This window comes from Anthonomus grandis, chromosome 12 (assembly GCF_022605725.1).
Source record: "Anthonomus grandis grandis chromosome 12, icAntGran1.3, whole genome shotgun sequence".
In the NCBI taxonomy this organism is placed as follows: Eukaryota; Metazoa; Arthropoda; class Insecta; order Coleoptera; family Curculionidae; genus Anthonomus; species Anthonomus grandis.
In genome coordinates, this window is record NC_065557.1 from 23388560 (window position 1) to 23401308 (window position 12749).

Here is a 12749-nt window from a genome sequence, read left to right on the forward strand (position 1 = left end):
AGAAATCCTTTCAATATTAAAGGTCACACGGTTGCTTGGGTAAAGAGATCATTATCAATTATTCACCATTAATGTCAGTTTGCTTAGGACGTTGTTAAGATATTTAAATTTTTTCCGTATATATTCTATGTCTTTTCTATATTAAGCTCATATGTTTACTATTTCCACTCTGTAGTTTTTCCAGTCACTTTTTTATTTAAATTTATTACAATTTTTAAAATGGAAAAAATTGTTATAGAATGCGACAAACCGAATTCGAGACATTGTGCTATCCAGACGATGCTGCAGGGCAACCTGCAGCGAATGCTATTTGAGCTAAACCATGCCACAAAGAAATATAACATGAGCATGTCTATACCAAAAACTAAATCTATGACTCTAAGAATGACCACCGATTCGATGCAAGCCGGCTGAATGACCAACAAATCGAATTAGTGATGAGCTTTAAATACCTGGGGATCAGGGAAAACAGCCGGAGTCTCTGGCTGTCTATATAATACCATTTGGAAAAAGAAACACTTATCAATAACCCCAAGGCTATAATCTACAGAACTCCAGTGAGACCCATCCTCACCTACGCAGAGGAAACGAGAGCAGACACCAAACGGACGAGAAAATCATTACGACTTGGCCCTCGAATACGATCAGACCCTTAGAAAATTTTGTGATGATGATAAGATTGTGAGATGTTTTACAAGATTGGTATTTTATTAAACTTAAATTATAATAAATTTTCTTGGCCTTTATAATTGAGATATTTGTGCTTTAATACGTTATCATTTCTTAATTGTTGTATTTATACTTTAGTAGTAAAACTAAGCATTACATAATGTCCGAAAAAGTTTAAAGAGTTTCGACAAAGCTGAAAAAATTATATTGACAGTTTCTTAATAATAAAAGATTTTTAGGAGTTTACTTACATAAGTTTCTAGAATGCTATATATATACGTAAAAAAGATTTGAAGAGCCACCTGTGTCCATTAATAAAGGTAAACAAATCAAAGAAAACCAGATGCTGCTTTATTTATCCTTAAAATAAATACTGAAACACAAATTAATTTAATTGTCAGTGGACAATACGAATTTACCTTCAGTGCTCAGGAATAATTTATCAGAACTATATGACCTTGTATATAATTTCGCTTATTTGTTAGATCAAATACACATATTAAGTAAAGATTTTTTGAACGAAATTGTTATCTATTTTTGAAAATTTGAAATATTAAAAACGATCATTGCGACCCAATAGTAGCAGTTAGGAAAAAAATGGTAACAGGCCATCAATACTATTTTAGACTTTGGTGTTACCAAGTACATTGTTAGTTCTATAAACGAAAAGTTATCTCCTATTACTATCAGTAAAAGTTTTGATTGTTGAAATATAAAAAAACAGCTAAATTAAAGTTAAACCACCGGATTCAATAATCGAGAATTTATACTTATAAAAAGTGAACTTAATTCACTTACATAAAAAATTATATTATAATAAAAAAAACTTAACTTACCTTAAAGTCACAAGTTTGACAACTGACTCTAAATGGCTATTTGCAATGTGTCCTTCGACTTTGTGCTTTAAATAGTGCACAAAATTGCAACTATTACACTTATAAAGGTGCAAGCCATGGTACTTGAAATGTTTAATAACATGTTCAATGTCAGTGGGCTCGATCTTAACTTTGCAGTGGGCACAAGTAAACTCAGTTTCATCGCTATGGAGAGCCATAATGTGGTGTTTGAGATTACCCTCCTCGAGACAGAGGTAGGAGCAACCTTGAGCACAACACACGAACCGACGGTGGGTTGGGACAAACTCTGGGAATGTTTCATCTTCTTTCTCTATTAAAAAAAATGTATATTTTGTGATTTAATAGAAAAATTTTAAAATTTAAATATTATGAAAAATACCTATAAAAAAACAGTAACTTTTGATACAAATTTAGAAAGTATATTGCATTTCATTAAGTCGCATCGAAGTTACTTGTTTTATTTACAGTTGTTTTTTAATTATTTACTTATTTCTGACATAAAAATTCCGTTTTTCTAAAATAAGTTTTTATAACAACATTTTTTCCTAAAATAAGTAGTATATACGTTTGTAATGAAAACGAGAGCTGATAATTTTTTTACCCTAAAACCTAGGATATTATAGATGAGGAGGCTGATCTGTAATCTAAATGTCCGCATCCAAAAATTACCAATAACTAGATTTAGAAAATAGCCATCGGCACTGTTGGTAAGAAGTGTATTCATTATAATTGATTTGACCTACCTTTTGACAGTTGATAGCGAGGTACACTTCTGACTAACAGCGTCAAAGTAGCTATTTGCGAACCCAGTTATCATTCAAATTTGCGCACGCACCCTATTTGGCAAGAGCGGAGATCAGTCTCCTTACCTGAAACCAAGCTATACTTTCTTCGAAGGTGTTCGGTAAACTCAATCAAAATTTGGCCGGACACTCGTGTTAGGGTTTAGGCTCATGTTAGGATTTACAAATATCCTAACATGGAATAAGAACCCCTTCTTTACTAAATTTTTGAAGTTATTAATGTGCAGGTTTGTTTTCTCCGACAGAAAAGCCGGAGTCGGAATCTTATAAAACATGTTCCTATTTTAAACGGCGTCGAGTTTGTTGTCATATAATAAATTTTGTTTATTATTATTATTATATCATTTAGTGCAAATTTAAATCCTCCATTACTGCAGGACAGATTTGAAAAATATCCGAAATAAAATATGAAAAAATATACATTTAAAACGTTGGGGATTTAAAACAACTTAAGGAAAATGTGTGGATTTTGGGTGCGTGGGCTCGAAATATGTTAGCTTGCAGTTTTTAAGCTTGAGGTTTATAGTCTTGAAAATTTAGTCTTCAAGTTTTCAGTTTCGAGGGAGTTTTTAAGCAAAAGGTGTGTAAGCTTGTGGTAATATATTTAGTCTTTGTGGACGTATATGACGTATATACTTGGAATACCTGAGCTTTGTTTGAAGACATGATGTTTCTAGGATGTGTGTGTTATTGTATTAATAAATCATAACCTTATTATCTTGAAAATAAGGCTTTGTTTGAGAGCTTTAGATTTTTTTTTATATTATACTTACAACTCCTTACTCTTTTATTCAATACATTCTATTTAATTGAAATTCAGCTTGCTTCAGTAGATTTTGTAATTTTAATTGACTTAAAGTAGCTGCTTTTTTGCCGGAAAGGTTCTTGACCTGACCTCGACGTTTAAAGGAATACGCTTTTTACGCATAAAAGCATTAACAGTTTTAAAAAGTTTACATACCTTTTAGGTTCAAACAAAGTTTAAACACTAACTAAAAAGTGATATATTGGATCCCTTCAAGATATTTTCTTTATTTTCAAATTGTAAATTGTAACATAAAATTGCATAATCTATTCGAATAAAAATTATATTGCAGCACACTTAAAACTACTTAAGAAAGGCGTATAATTTATGATCCTAAAATTTAAGTGGCCGATTTTCTGGACTTAAATTATTAAAGTTAAATCGGAAACTAACTACTATATCGGAAACTAAGGGATCCTTAATGTTGTTGCAAAACGGCAAATCAATTTAAGGCTTTAGGCATGTCTTCCTTATAATATATACTTGTGCGATTAGTAGACATTGGCATAATTTTTTATGAAAACTAAACCTGAAATACATAAATAACCTAAAAACTATGCAAAAACGATGTTCGTCTCTTAAATCCCTAACTCTCTAAATTTATGACTTCTAATTATCAATAATGCTATCATTATCACTACTGGCCATAGCAATTATTCAAATTAATTTTTTTATTAAATCTGTTACAACTTAGAGAATATGAGATTAAACGATGTACTTGAGATGCATGCTAATCATTTCATGTCGAAAACAATGGTTAGAGTTGAAATATATTTAAAAGTATTTGTTTCTTTTCTATGAATATCAAATTCTCACCTATTATTTTTGAAGAGTATCTAAGAGTTTGAAGAATATCTAGTTATTTTTTCTTGTTCGAAGGTAAATTTTATGAAAAATAGTTATTAAGTTGTTCTACAAAATTATTAATATTGGATTTGTTTTTGCCGAACACGGTAAACACATCATCAATATATCTTAACCAATCGCGTGAAAAGGATTGAAATGTATTTTTTGCATTTAACTGAAAACGGTTCATGAATAGTTCTGCTAGAAAGGAAGACAGGCAGTTCCTGTACCGTCAAGTGGTCCCTAATACGAATTGTTCTATTGACAAATATTTTGTGACATACAAAGTTTGGTTAATCTACTTATTTCTCGTACTTTATTGGAATCATTAATTTCTAAAAGTTCAGTCAGATATTTTTGGTATAGGAATGATCGGAAACAAACATATATTTACAACATATATATCGAAAGAAACAAGAATTTCATCTTCACTTAATTAGATTATTGATTTTTGAGATAAGTTGTTGTGTGTTGAGATAAATTTTATGTAAATTGCGAAACATTAAAAGCAATTTTAATATATCAAATGTTGTAAGTGAAAGACCTTATAGTGGAAACAATTAGTCTCATTTATTGCCAGGTTTATGGATTTTTGGTAAATAATATACTTTTGAAATTGGTGGGTTTGAAAGTTGCAATTGAATTCATTTGAAAACAAGGTTTTTGTAATCACTTCATGCTGTCTAAACTTGCGAGATTATTTTTGATAATGGGGTCTTAGAAATATTTTTATATAGGCCATTTTCAACAAGATTAAAATTTGATATGTCTTTCAATTTGATAATATTTCATAAGATTTGGTTGCGACTCGTTTCTCTAACGAATACTTTTGAAAATTGATTTTTCATTCGCATATTAATTTTCGGAACAATCGAAGTTTACTAAATTATATCTTTTAAACTAAGGAACCCAAAGAAATTATTTTTTTGGTATTTAAGTAACCATTAACCCAAGTTCTATAATATAAATGTATCAAACTTAAACTTTAACTTTTTATAAGGTTGTTTTTAAATTCCGTTTCGTTGGCTTTTAAGGATTTACACCCTCCTCTACCCTAGAGTAGTAGCTGATCCACCTGTAATAGTCTCATAAGTTCCTACGTAACTTCACCACTACAGTCGGCGTCGATCCTACGTTATATGTAATATATCTCTTATTGATACTTCAGGTACTTCATGACAATGTTGATTTGATTTTCCTTAGGCTGTAGGCGTTTAAAGTGTTATATTTTATTTTAAATTAAAATTTAGGTGCACAATACTTATAAAAATAAGATATACTATAGCTACAGTATAAACTATTAATTTTCACTAAATTTATTATGCTTTTAAAAAGAAATATTCAAGATTTAAAACTTCCTTAAAAAAAACGTTTTGCTGGTTTTAATGCTCTAAATGTATATCTTGATCAGCTGTATAACAAATTTTGATAGATGTATCATAGATGTTTGCCCATTGGCTATTTAGATGATAAATGCTACTTTTTAAGTTGATATAATTAGTTATGATGCTGAAAATGCAAAATTACCTTTTCCAGCTTCCCCCATTCGAGAGCTGGTGGTGATGGAGCTAGCTGCAAAATTCATCATCTTATCGAACATTTTTTCGTTTTTCTCTAAACAAGGTACCGGGTTAACTGGAGCAATATCAGGTACCGCTTTTTCATCTAGATGCATTTGGAGATGCCTAATAATATTAACCTGAAACAAATGGGTTATTGTACTAAAATATAATTATATAATGGGTAAAAACATTTTAAGTAGGCTAGTCCTTTTATAAAATTGTATTATTAAGGAAACAATTTAGTATAATAGTATTAAAATAATAGGTTTTCAAGGCAGTTAAGTTTTAATGAACTTTGTAAATTTTCGTTAGTATAAAGTTCTATTTAGATATAATATATGTTTGTTTTTACTGGCGATTGACATTTTTTCTTTTACTTACTCTAACTTTGGTCTGATAATTGCACAACCCACACTTAACATTAGTACTAAAAATTTGCCTAGCAGGAATACTGTCAAGTTGATCTGGAGTAAAGCTGTTTTCATCAGTCGTAGCTTTTGGACTCTCCAATGGATTCTCTTTTTCTTTTGATAACGGAGTGATAGCCTGACAAGGCTTTAATAAGAAACTATCGATGTCGATATCGTTTCTGTTTGAACTTAGTGGCACCAAATTGGTTTGATTAATACTGTGTCGATTTTTCATGTGGAGTCTGAAAATTAATATAAAGGTAAATTGAATATTTATCATACAGAAGCTAAGAGAGTTGGTTCTAGGAAGGCAATAAAACAATAATTACAGATTGCTTTCGTCGAATATTCTTAATCTTTTTCACAATAGTTCGTCGGAATATAGGGCTTACGTTTCGAAGAAGTGAAATTAATGATTATATAAGAATAAATATTACCAATTTATAACCTAATTCACCTTTAATCAACTATTGGTAAATTAAAAAAAATCTTTTAATTACATAAAATCATATTTACATCAAATTGCAAGCACATGAATAGAACTTATTACGAGTCGAATTGTTGATTTTAAAAATTGAAGATTCTAAGAATATTTTTCAGTAATTGAAATTATATTTAACAAGAGAGTAAATAGAATCTTGATTCTGTTTAAAAACCCAAGGTCAAGATTATTTTGAAATTAAAGGCTAAATCTGTTTAGTGGGTGAAAGCCAGAAAATTATATTGTGGCATTTTTAATGTTCTGTGAACTAAAGCACTAGATACACAAAAATGGTTAACTATTTATTACACACGTATAACACAATTATTGTGCCCAACATGATTTGATGTTGGGAGAATACTTGGCAACTTTTTCCTAAGTAGGCTTCTTCTTTTCCTTTATACAGTTAAGAACTACCTGGATATTGAGCCGTTCTCTTGATCTTTTGTAAGATCTCAATTTGTAAAGTCGTCGACGATGGTGATTTTTAACAAATAAGCATCTTTCTCCTCTGCCTGCTTACTAAGCTTACAGTACTCTGGATAGTCCATTCTTATGTGACCTGCTTTGCCAGATTTCTGGCTTCTATGTTTGTGTTATTGGAAACTTCGAATTCTTGGCCCTGTGTTAGCGTATCTACAAGCTTAGGTGGATGTGCTAGTAGTAAGGTCCGCCTCACCTCATCATCGCGGAGTTCATCCAGGAGTGCTTGCGAACTGCCAAACATGCCATGATCTTTTTCTGGACATCCGGACATGCCACTCAAACCAAATATGCAATATCAGTTTCAATTCAAATTCTTGCAAGGACTCCCCTGATTTCTGGCATCGATCGCCTGGACGAACTGCGTGTGGTAGAGACGTTTCTGCTGTAATTGACAATAGCACATCTCCGAATGGCTTACCAGGTGGTCGTAGACCTCATGCTCTTCGGGAAACATTCTGTGCAGAATGATAACAGCATCTTTTTTCAAGCCCAACCTAAACCTTTGGTTTTGCAGCCGTTTCCAACTGGCGATGATAAACCTCAGTGCATCAGCCCAATAAATTTCGTATTAGCACAAACTTGGTTCGTGTTGCCCACTGCTAAATGTCTTCACTCTACAGTGCAGCTGATCGAATATTGTTAACTTCCAGTGTTGCGATTTCGTTTTAAACTAAGTGGATCCTGTCCTCAATGAAAGGATCCACTTTTCAGGTTGGTGGAATTTTTATCCATCTTTGAATTTTCCAGCAACTTAGCTTCCCATCTTGCAACATTTGACCGATATCGTTTGCAAAAGTAAAAACAAAGTAGTCCGGGTTCATCGCCTTCCTCAAGTAATGCGTTACGAAACCGCTCCTGAAAGTCCGCTTTCCTTCCTGTCGTATCGCAGTTGTTTTTCTCCAGATATCTTTCCAGCGCAGAAACTTTTAAGAACGTTTTTTTCTTTCATTAATAGTTAACCGATTTATTTCAATTCACTATTATTTTATTTTCACCAATATCCCATTGCCCGACGTCCAATTTACACCCCACATCTGACACCAATTTAGCTTTTTTGCTGTTCGTTTAGAGGTGAACTAAAAACTCAATACGATGAGATGGTATATTCGCGGCTGTTAAAGCTGCTACAATAGTCACCTATACTGACAAAATTTTTCTGAGTAAACATTAAAATAAGCCTTGATATATTACAAGAAAGTTTGCAAATTAAGCCTAATTTCGATGACTCTAGAATATTACTCGATTATAAATCTTCTTTTAATAATACTAAGGAACACTCTAGAAATATAATAAGTTATTGAATTACTTATTTTACCATTTTGAACAGTTAAGTTCGAATAGCTTTTAACTACGCCTATTAGTAATTTAAATAGTTTAGGAATTTTCTTACTAAAGACAATATTAATTTATTATTTATACATGGTGTTCATTTGAAAAGTTCCCACAACGGATTTATCGAAAAACACTGTTTAAAAAAAAAACGCCGAAATACGTCAAAAGGTTTGTCAAGGGGGACAACTTTCTAACCTAAAATTACTTCACCCCCTTTCATCCTCTGTCCCCCAGGGTCATCCCCTTAAAAATTTTAAATAGCAAGGGGTATCGAGTAATAGCTTGTTTAAAAGGTCTTTCGAAGTCTTTTATTCTGACGTTTGATTTTTTTGATTTTTTTAAATCGGTCGATTCGTTTTCGAGAAAATTAGAAAAATCTTTGTTTATCTTAATTTGTTCAGACAGAAAACAAAAACATGAAAATATCAGTGTTTATTTCAATAAGTGTTCAAAATGTTGCCCGTTTTTGGTCAAACAATGATATACATTTTCAAAATCATGTCGTGGGATACCATTGCAGCTGTCGATGATGCGTAGACGAAGTTCATCCAAACTTTCAGGTTGGGGAGTGAACACAATAGATTTCAAATGACCCCATAGAAAAAAGTCTAACGGCGTTATATCAGGAGATCTAGCAGGCCATTCTATAGGCCCCCTTCGCCCTATCCATTTATCTGGAAACTCGTCGTCTAGCCATTGCCGAACGGGAAGAACATACTGAGGCGGAGCGCCGTCTTGCTGGAAATATATTTCAGCCTCATCAAGTTTAGGGTTCCCATCATCATCGTTTTGGTTTTCAATGGATTCAGTGATAAGCGGTTTGATGGTATTTTCCAACATATCCAAATAAATGTCTCCATTTAAATTTCCGTTAATAAATAATGGCCCAATCACTTTATTTCCTAAAATGGGTACTGGGTATGCCCTTCTACAAATGCATGAGGATTTTTATTGCTCCAATATCTACAGTTATGCTTATTAACAAATCCATTTAGATAAAATGTGCATTTATCGCTGAAGCAGATATTCTTTACATGAATAGTATTATCATTAATCGCTTCAGTCATTTTTTCACAAAACTCAAGTCGCCTATCGAAATCGTCTTCGGTCAACTCTTGCAATATTTTCATTTTGAATGAATAAAATTTATGAAGTTTGGTAACTGTGTGAACAGGGCTAATGAAATACCAGTAGCAGCAACAATTTTGCTTAATGAAGTATTAGGATTTTTCCAAAATGACCCAAAACTTCAACTTGAGCGGCTTCATCCAAAATTCGCCGATGATCACGTTTTTTATTTGTAACAGATCCAGTTTCAGTAAACTTAGTAACAAGGTCCAAAACATACGTATGCGAAGTTATCTTCTCCGGATATCTGGCGTTAAACGTGACGGCAGTTTGCCGAGCACATTGATTTTGGGCACCATAAATTAGAATAATCTCCACTCTTTCGGCTACTGTGTAAACCATTTTGGAAGTAAAATCTTCAATTCAACCAATAAATTTTCACTATTCCAAGACTGTCACAAATGTAACTGACGGCAAAATAAATTTTTTATTTTCCTTAGCAACTATAAATAACTGAGCAGGTATAACAATAAATACAGTTCGCCCAGGATATCTGTGTTGATGAAAAGAATGCGGAAAAAAATTCAGGTTTTTATTTCGTTTTTTCCACGTCTAATCTTCGGAATTGCTGTTTATGTTAGTAGTTTTCGTTTCAAATTATAAACGAATTGTAGATTTGGCAAACCCTAACGGGCAACATTTTAAACACTTATTGAAATAAAAACTGATATTTTCATGTTTTTCTTTTCTATCTGAACAAATTAAGATAAACAAAGATTTTTCTCGAAAACGAATAGACCGATTTAAAAAAATCAAACGTCAAAATAAAAGACTTCGAAAAACCTTTTGAACAAGCTATTACTCGATACCCCTTGCCTTTTAAAATTTTTAAGGGGATGACCCTGGGGGGCAATGGGTGAAAGGGGGTGAAGTAATTTTAGGTTAGAAAGTTGTCCCCCTTGACAAACCTTTTGACGTATTTCGGCGTTTTTTTTTTAAACAGTGGTTTTCGATAAATCCGTGGTGGGAAGTTTTCAAATGAACACCCTGTATATCAAGAAAAAAATGTGCTGCCACAAAGCTACCAACTAAACAGATCTACACTTATTCAAAAGGGTCGAAATGCACTTCAATTTACATAAATATATAGTACTTACTTGGCTATATTCACTACGGTAAACTTCTCATTACACAAAGAGCAACTGAACCTGGATACACCATGACTCATAATATGCTCACACAGGCGTTGCATACTTTTGAATACTCTGTCGCAGTGACAACACTTTGGTACTACTTTTTTACAAACTGTCATCATATGAGATTTAAAAGGTTTTAAACTGGAAAAGGATAGATTGCATGCGGCACATCTAAAGAGTTGGTATCCTAAAAATATTGTATTCAAATTAGTACTGAACTAATGTGTTTCAAAATTTAAGAAAAAAATTATTTACAGATTTATGTAGAGGGTATTCCATTTAAGAGAAAAAACTGCATATTTTTGAAATCCAAGATAGCTAAGCGATGTATTTTAGCTAGGAAAATTTAAAAATCATAATAAAGACAACTGCATGAAAAACAAAAGGCTTATGCCATAATTGTTGCCTTTTTTTAAACGGAACACCTTGTTGATTACATTTCTATCGTCAATACGTTTATTTTATTAAGGGTACTATCTACATCATTCTTCCACTGTTTTCCGTCGAGTTCTTGTCGTTCAAGAAATTCTATATTCGGCTTAATTAGAAAATTAAATCAACTTAACAGGGCTTAATTTTGACATACTAAAATTTTAATTTTCTCCAAATTATTCGGTAGATGAAAAGCTGCAAATAGTAAAGCTGTACTATAAGCTAAAAGACGTAAGTGGACCAAAAGCCTCAAGTCTTGCCAATTTTCTTAGAAATATAACATTTTAAAAACACAACAACACTCATTCTCAGAATTCGATCCCTTTTTTTTACCATACCATTGATATGAATATTCTATTATTATTAATGTATATCACCATTAAAAAATTCAATATTTTATGTTTGAAATTACTGACCTAATTTAACTATTTTACTAATAACTATGGATATACATACCAACATATTTTTATTAAACATATTTCTTAAAGGGTGCAACTTATTCAATTAACTAAAAAATATATATAGTTTGGCCTGAAAAATGGAAAATTCAAAGAAAATTCATCAGGTACACCAAATCTTCTTACGGAAACATAATAAATGTGTATATTAAAGTAGCGATACCTAATATTGTTAATGGAAGTTTTTAATATATTAAAATTTAGTTTAGTTTTAGAAGGCTGCAAGAACATGCCTATTAAGTGAAGTCTAAAACTAGTTTAAATTATTAAAAAATTAAATGGCTCTCGACAATAAACTTTTCGTTAAACTTGCGTTTAGGGGTAAAATATATAAAGGATCTAAAGAGATTTTTAGTATTATTTTTATTATTAATTCAACCAAATAAAGGAATACATATATTTGTTAATCTATTTAAAGTAGAGTTTATAACTGGAGAGGAAGAATGTATTTAACGCAGCTTTTTTTAATCGTGGAGAGCTCTTTATTCAAGCTTCGCATGAAAGCGAGACATTAGAAAATCTATAAAACGTTACATATATATAGGTTCAACTTTATGTCAAGAAGGTAAATTTGAATTGAACTGAATTATGTTATCTGTGGCTGTCTCATTTCGATAAATTTTGTATTCAATTTTACTAGTACTTCTTTTCAGCACAAGATCTAAGAATCGTAACTTAAGTTTTCTTCTTTTCCAATTTTGGGTGTAGTTGTGCACAAATGTATAAAAATTGGAAGGCCTCTTTTGAAAATGGAAACAAACAATAACTCATTGCCAAACCCTCTTTTTGCCAAAGTGGAAAAACTTTTGGTCCAAGACGCTTGAAAGAAGTAAAAGCGAATTTTTCACATTTTAGGTATACAATCTTCCTTCAAGAATATTTTTATATCCAATAAATCAATTTCATTATGTCAGGAATATCAGTCTTTTAAATGCTCTTACCAAATTTAACAGATTTGTCACTGGAAAGTCCGATTTAAAATGTTATTAAGTCAAGAAGGAAATTAGTAGCAAAACCCTAATACATCTAAAAATAGTTTTTTAGTTTAAATGATATGAACTTCTTTTTTCTCCATCTTTGTAAAATAAATGTAACCAATGTCCGGTCGTATATGTTGATTAGTCAGATAGAAAGGACTAATGAACATAGGAATCAATTTAATAATTTTTTTAATATCACCCTGACTATATCAACTTTTGCAAATCATCTCCTAGAAGTTAACCATGATTTTCCACAAGATATTAATATAAAAAAATTCTTACGTAATTAATAAATTTGACAAGGTAAAAAATTAGATTTAAATTCCTTTTAACAAGGCCCATGAAAAACTTCAAATAGTAATAA

The 12749-nt window shown here is 31.5% G+C and overlaps 1 protein-coding gene across 2 annotated transcripts in view; it reads right to left on the reverse strand.

The window, feature by feature from the left end:
- Window positions 1–12749, reverse strand: part of LOC126742791 (uncharacterized) — a 71615-nt gene that overhangs the window by 23887 nt on the left and 34979 nt on the right. For both annotated transcript variants that reach the window (XM_050449583.1, XM_050449582.1), the window contains exons 8-11: window positions 10477–10702; window positions 5924–6194; window positions 5508–5679; window positions 1506–1836 (exon numbers count right to left, since the gene is read on the reverse strand). In XM_050449583.1, the coding sequence (XP_050305540.1) occupies window positions 1506–1836; window positions 5508–5679; window positions 5924–6194; window positions 10477–10702 (1000 nt within the window). The remainder of the gene's footprint in view (window positions 1–1505; window positions 1837–5507; window positions 5680–5923; window positions 6195–10476; window positions 10703–12749) is intronic.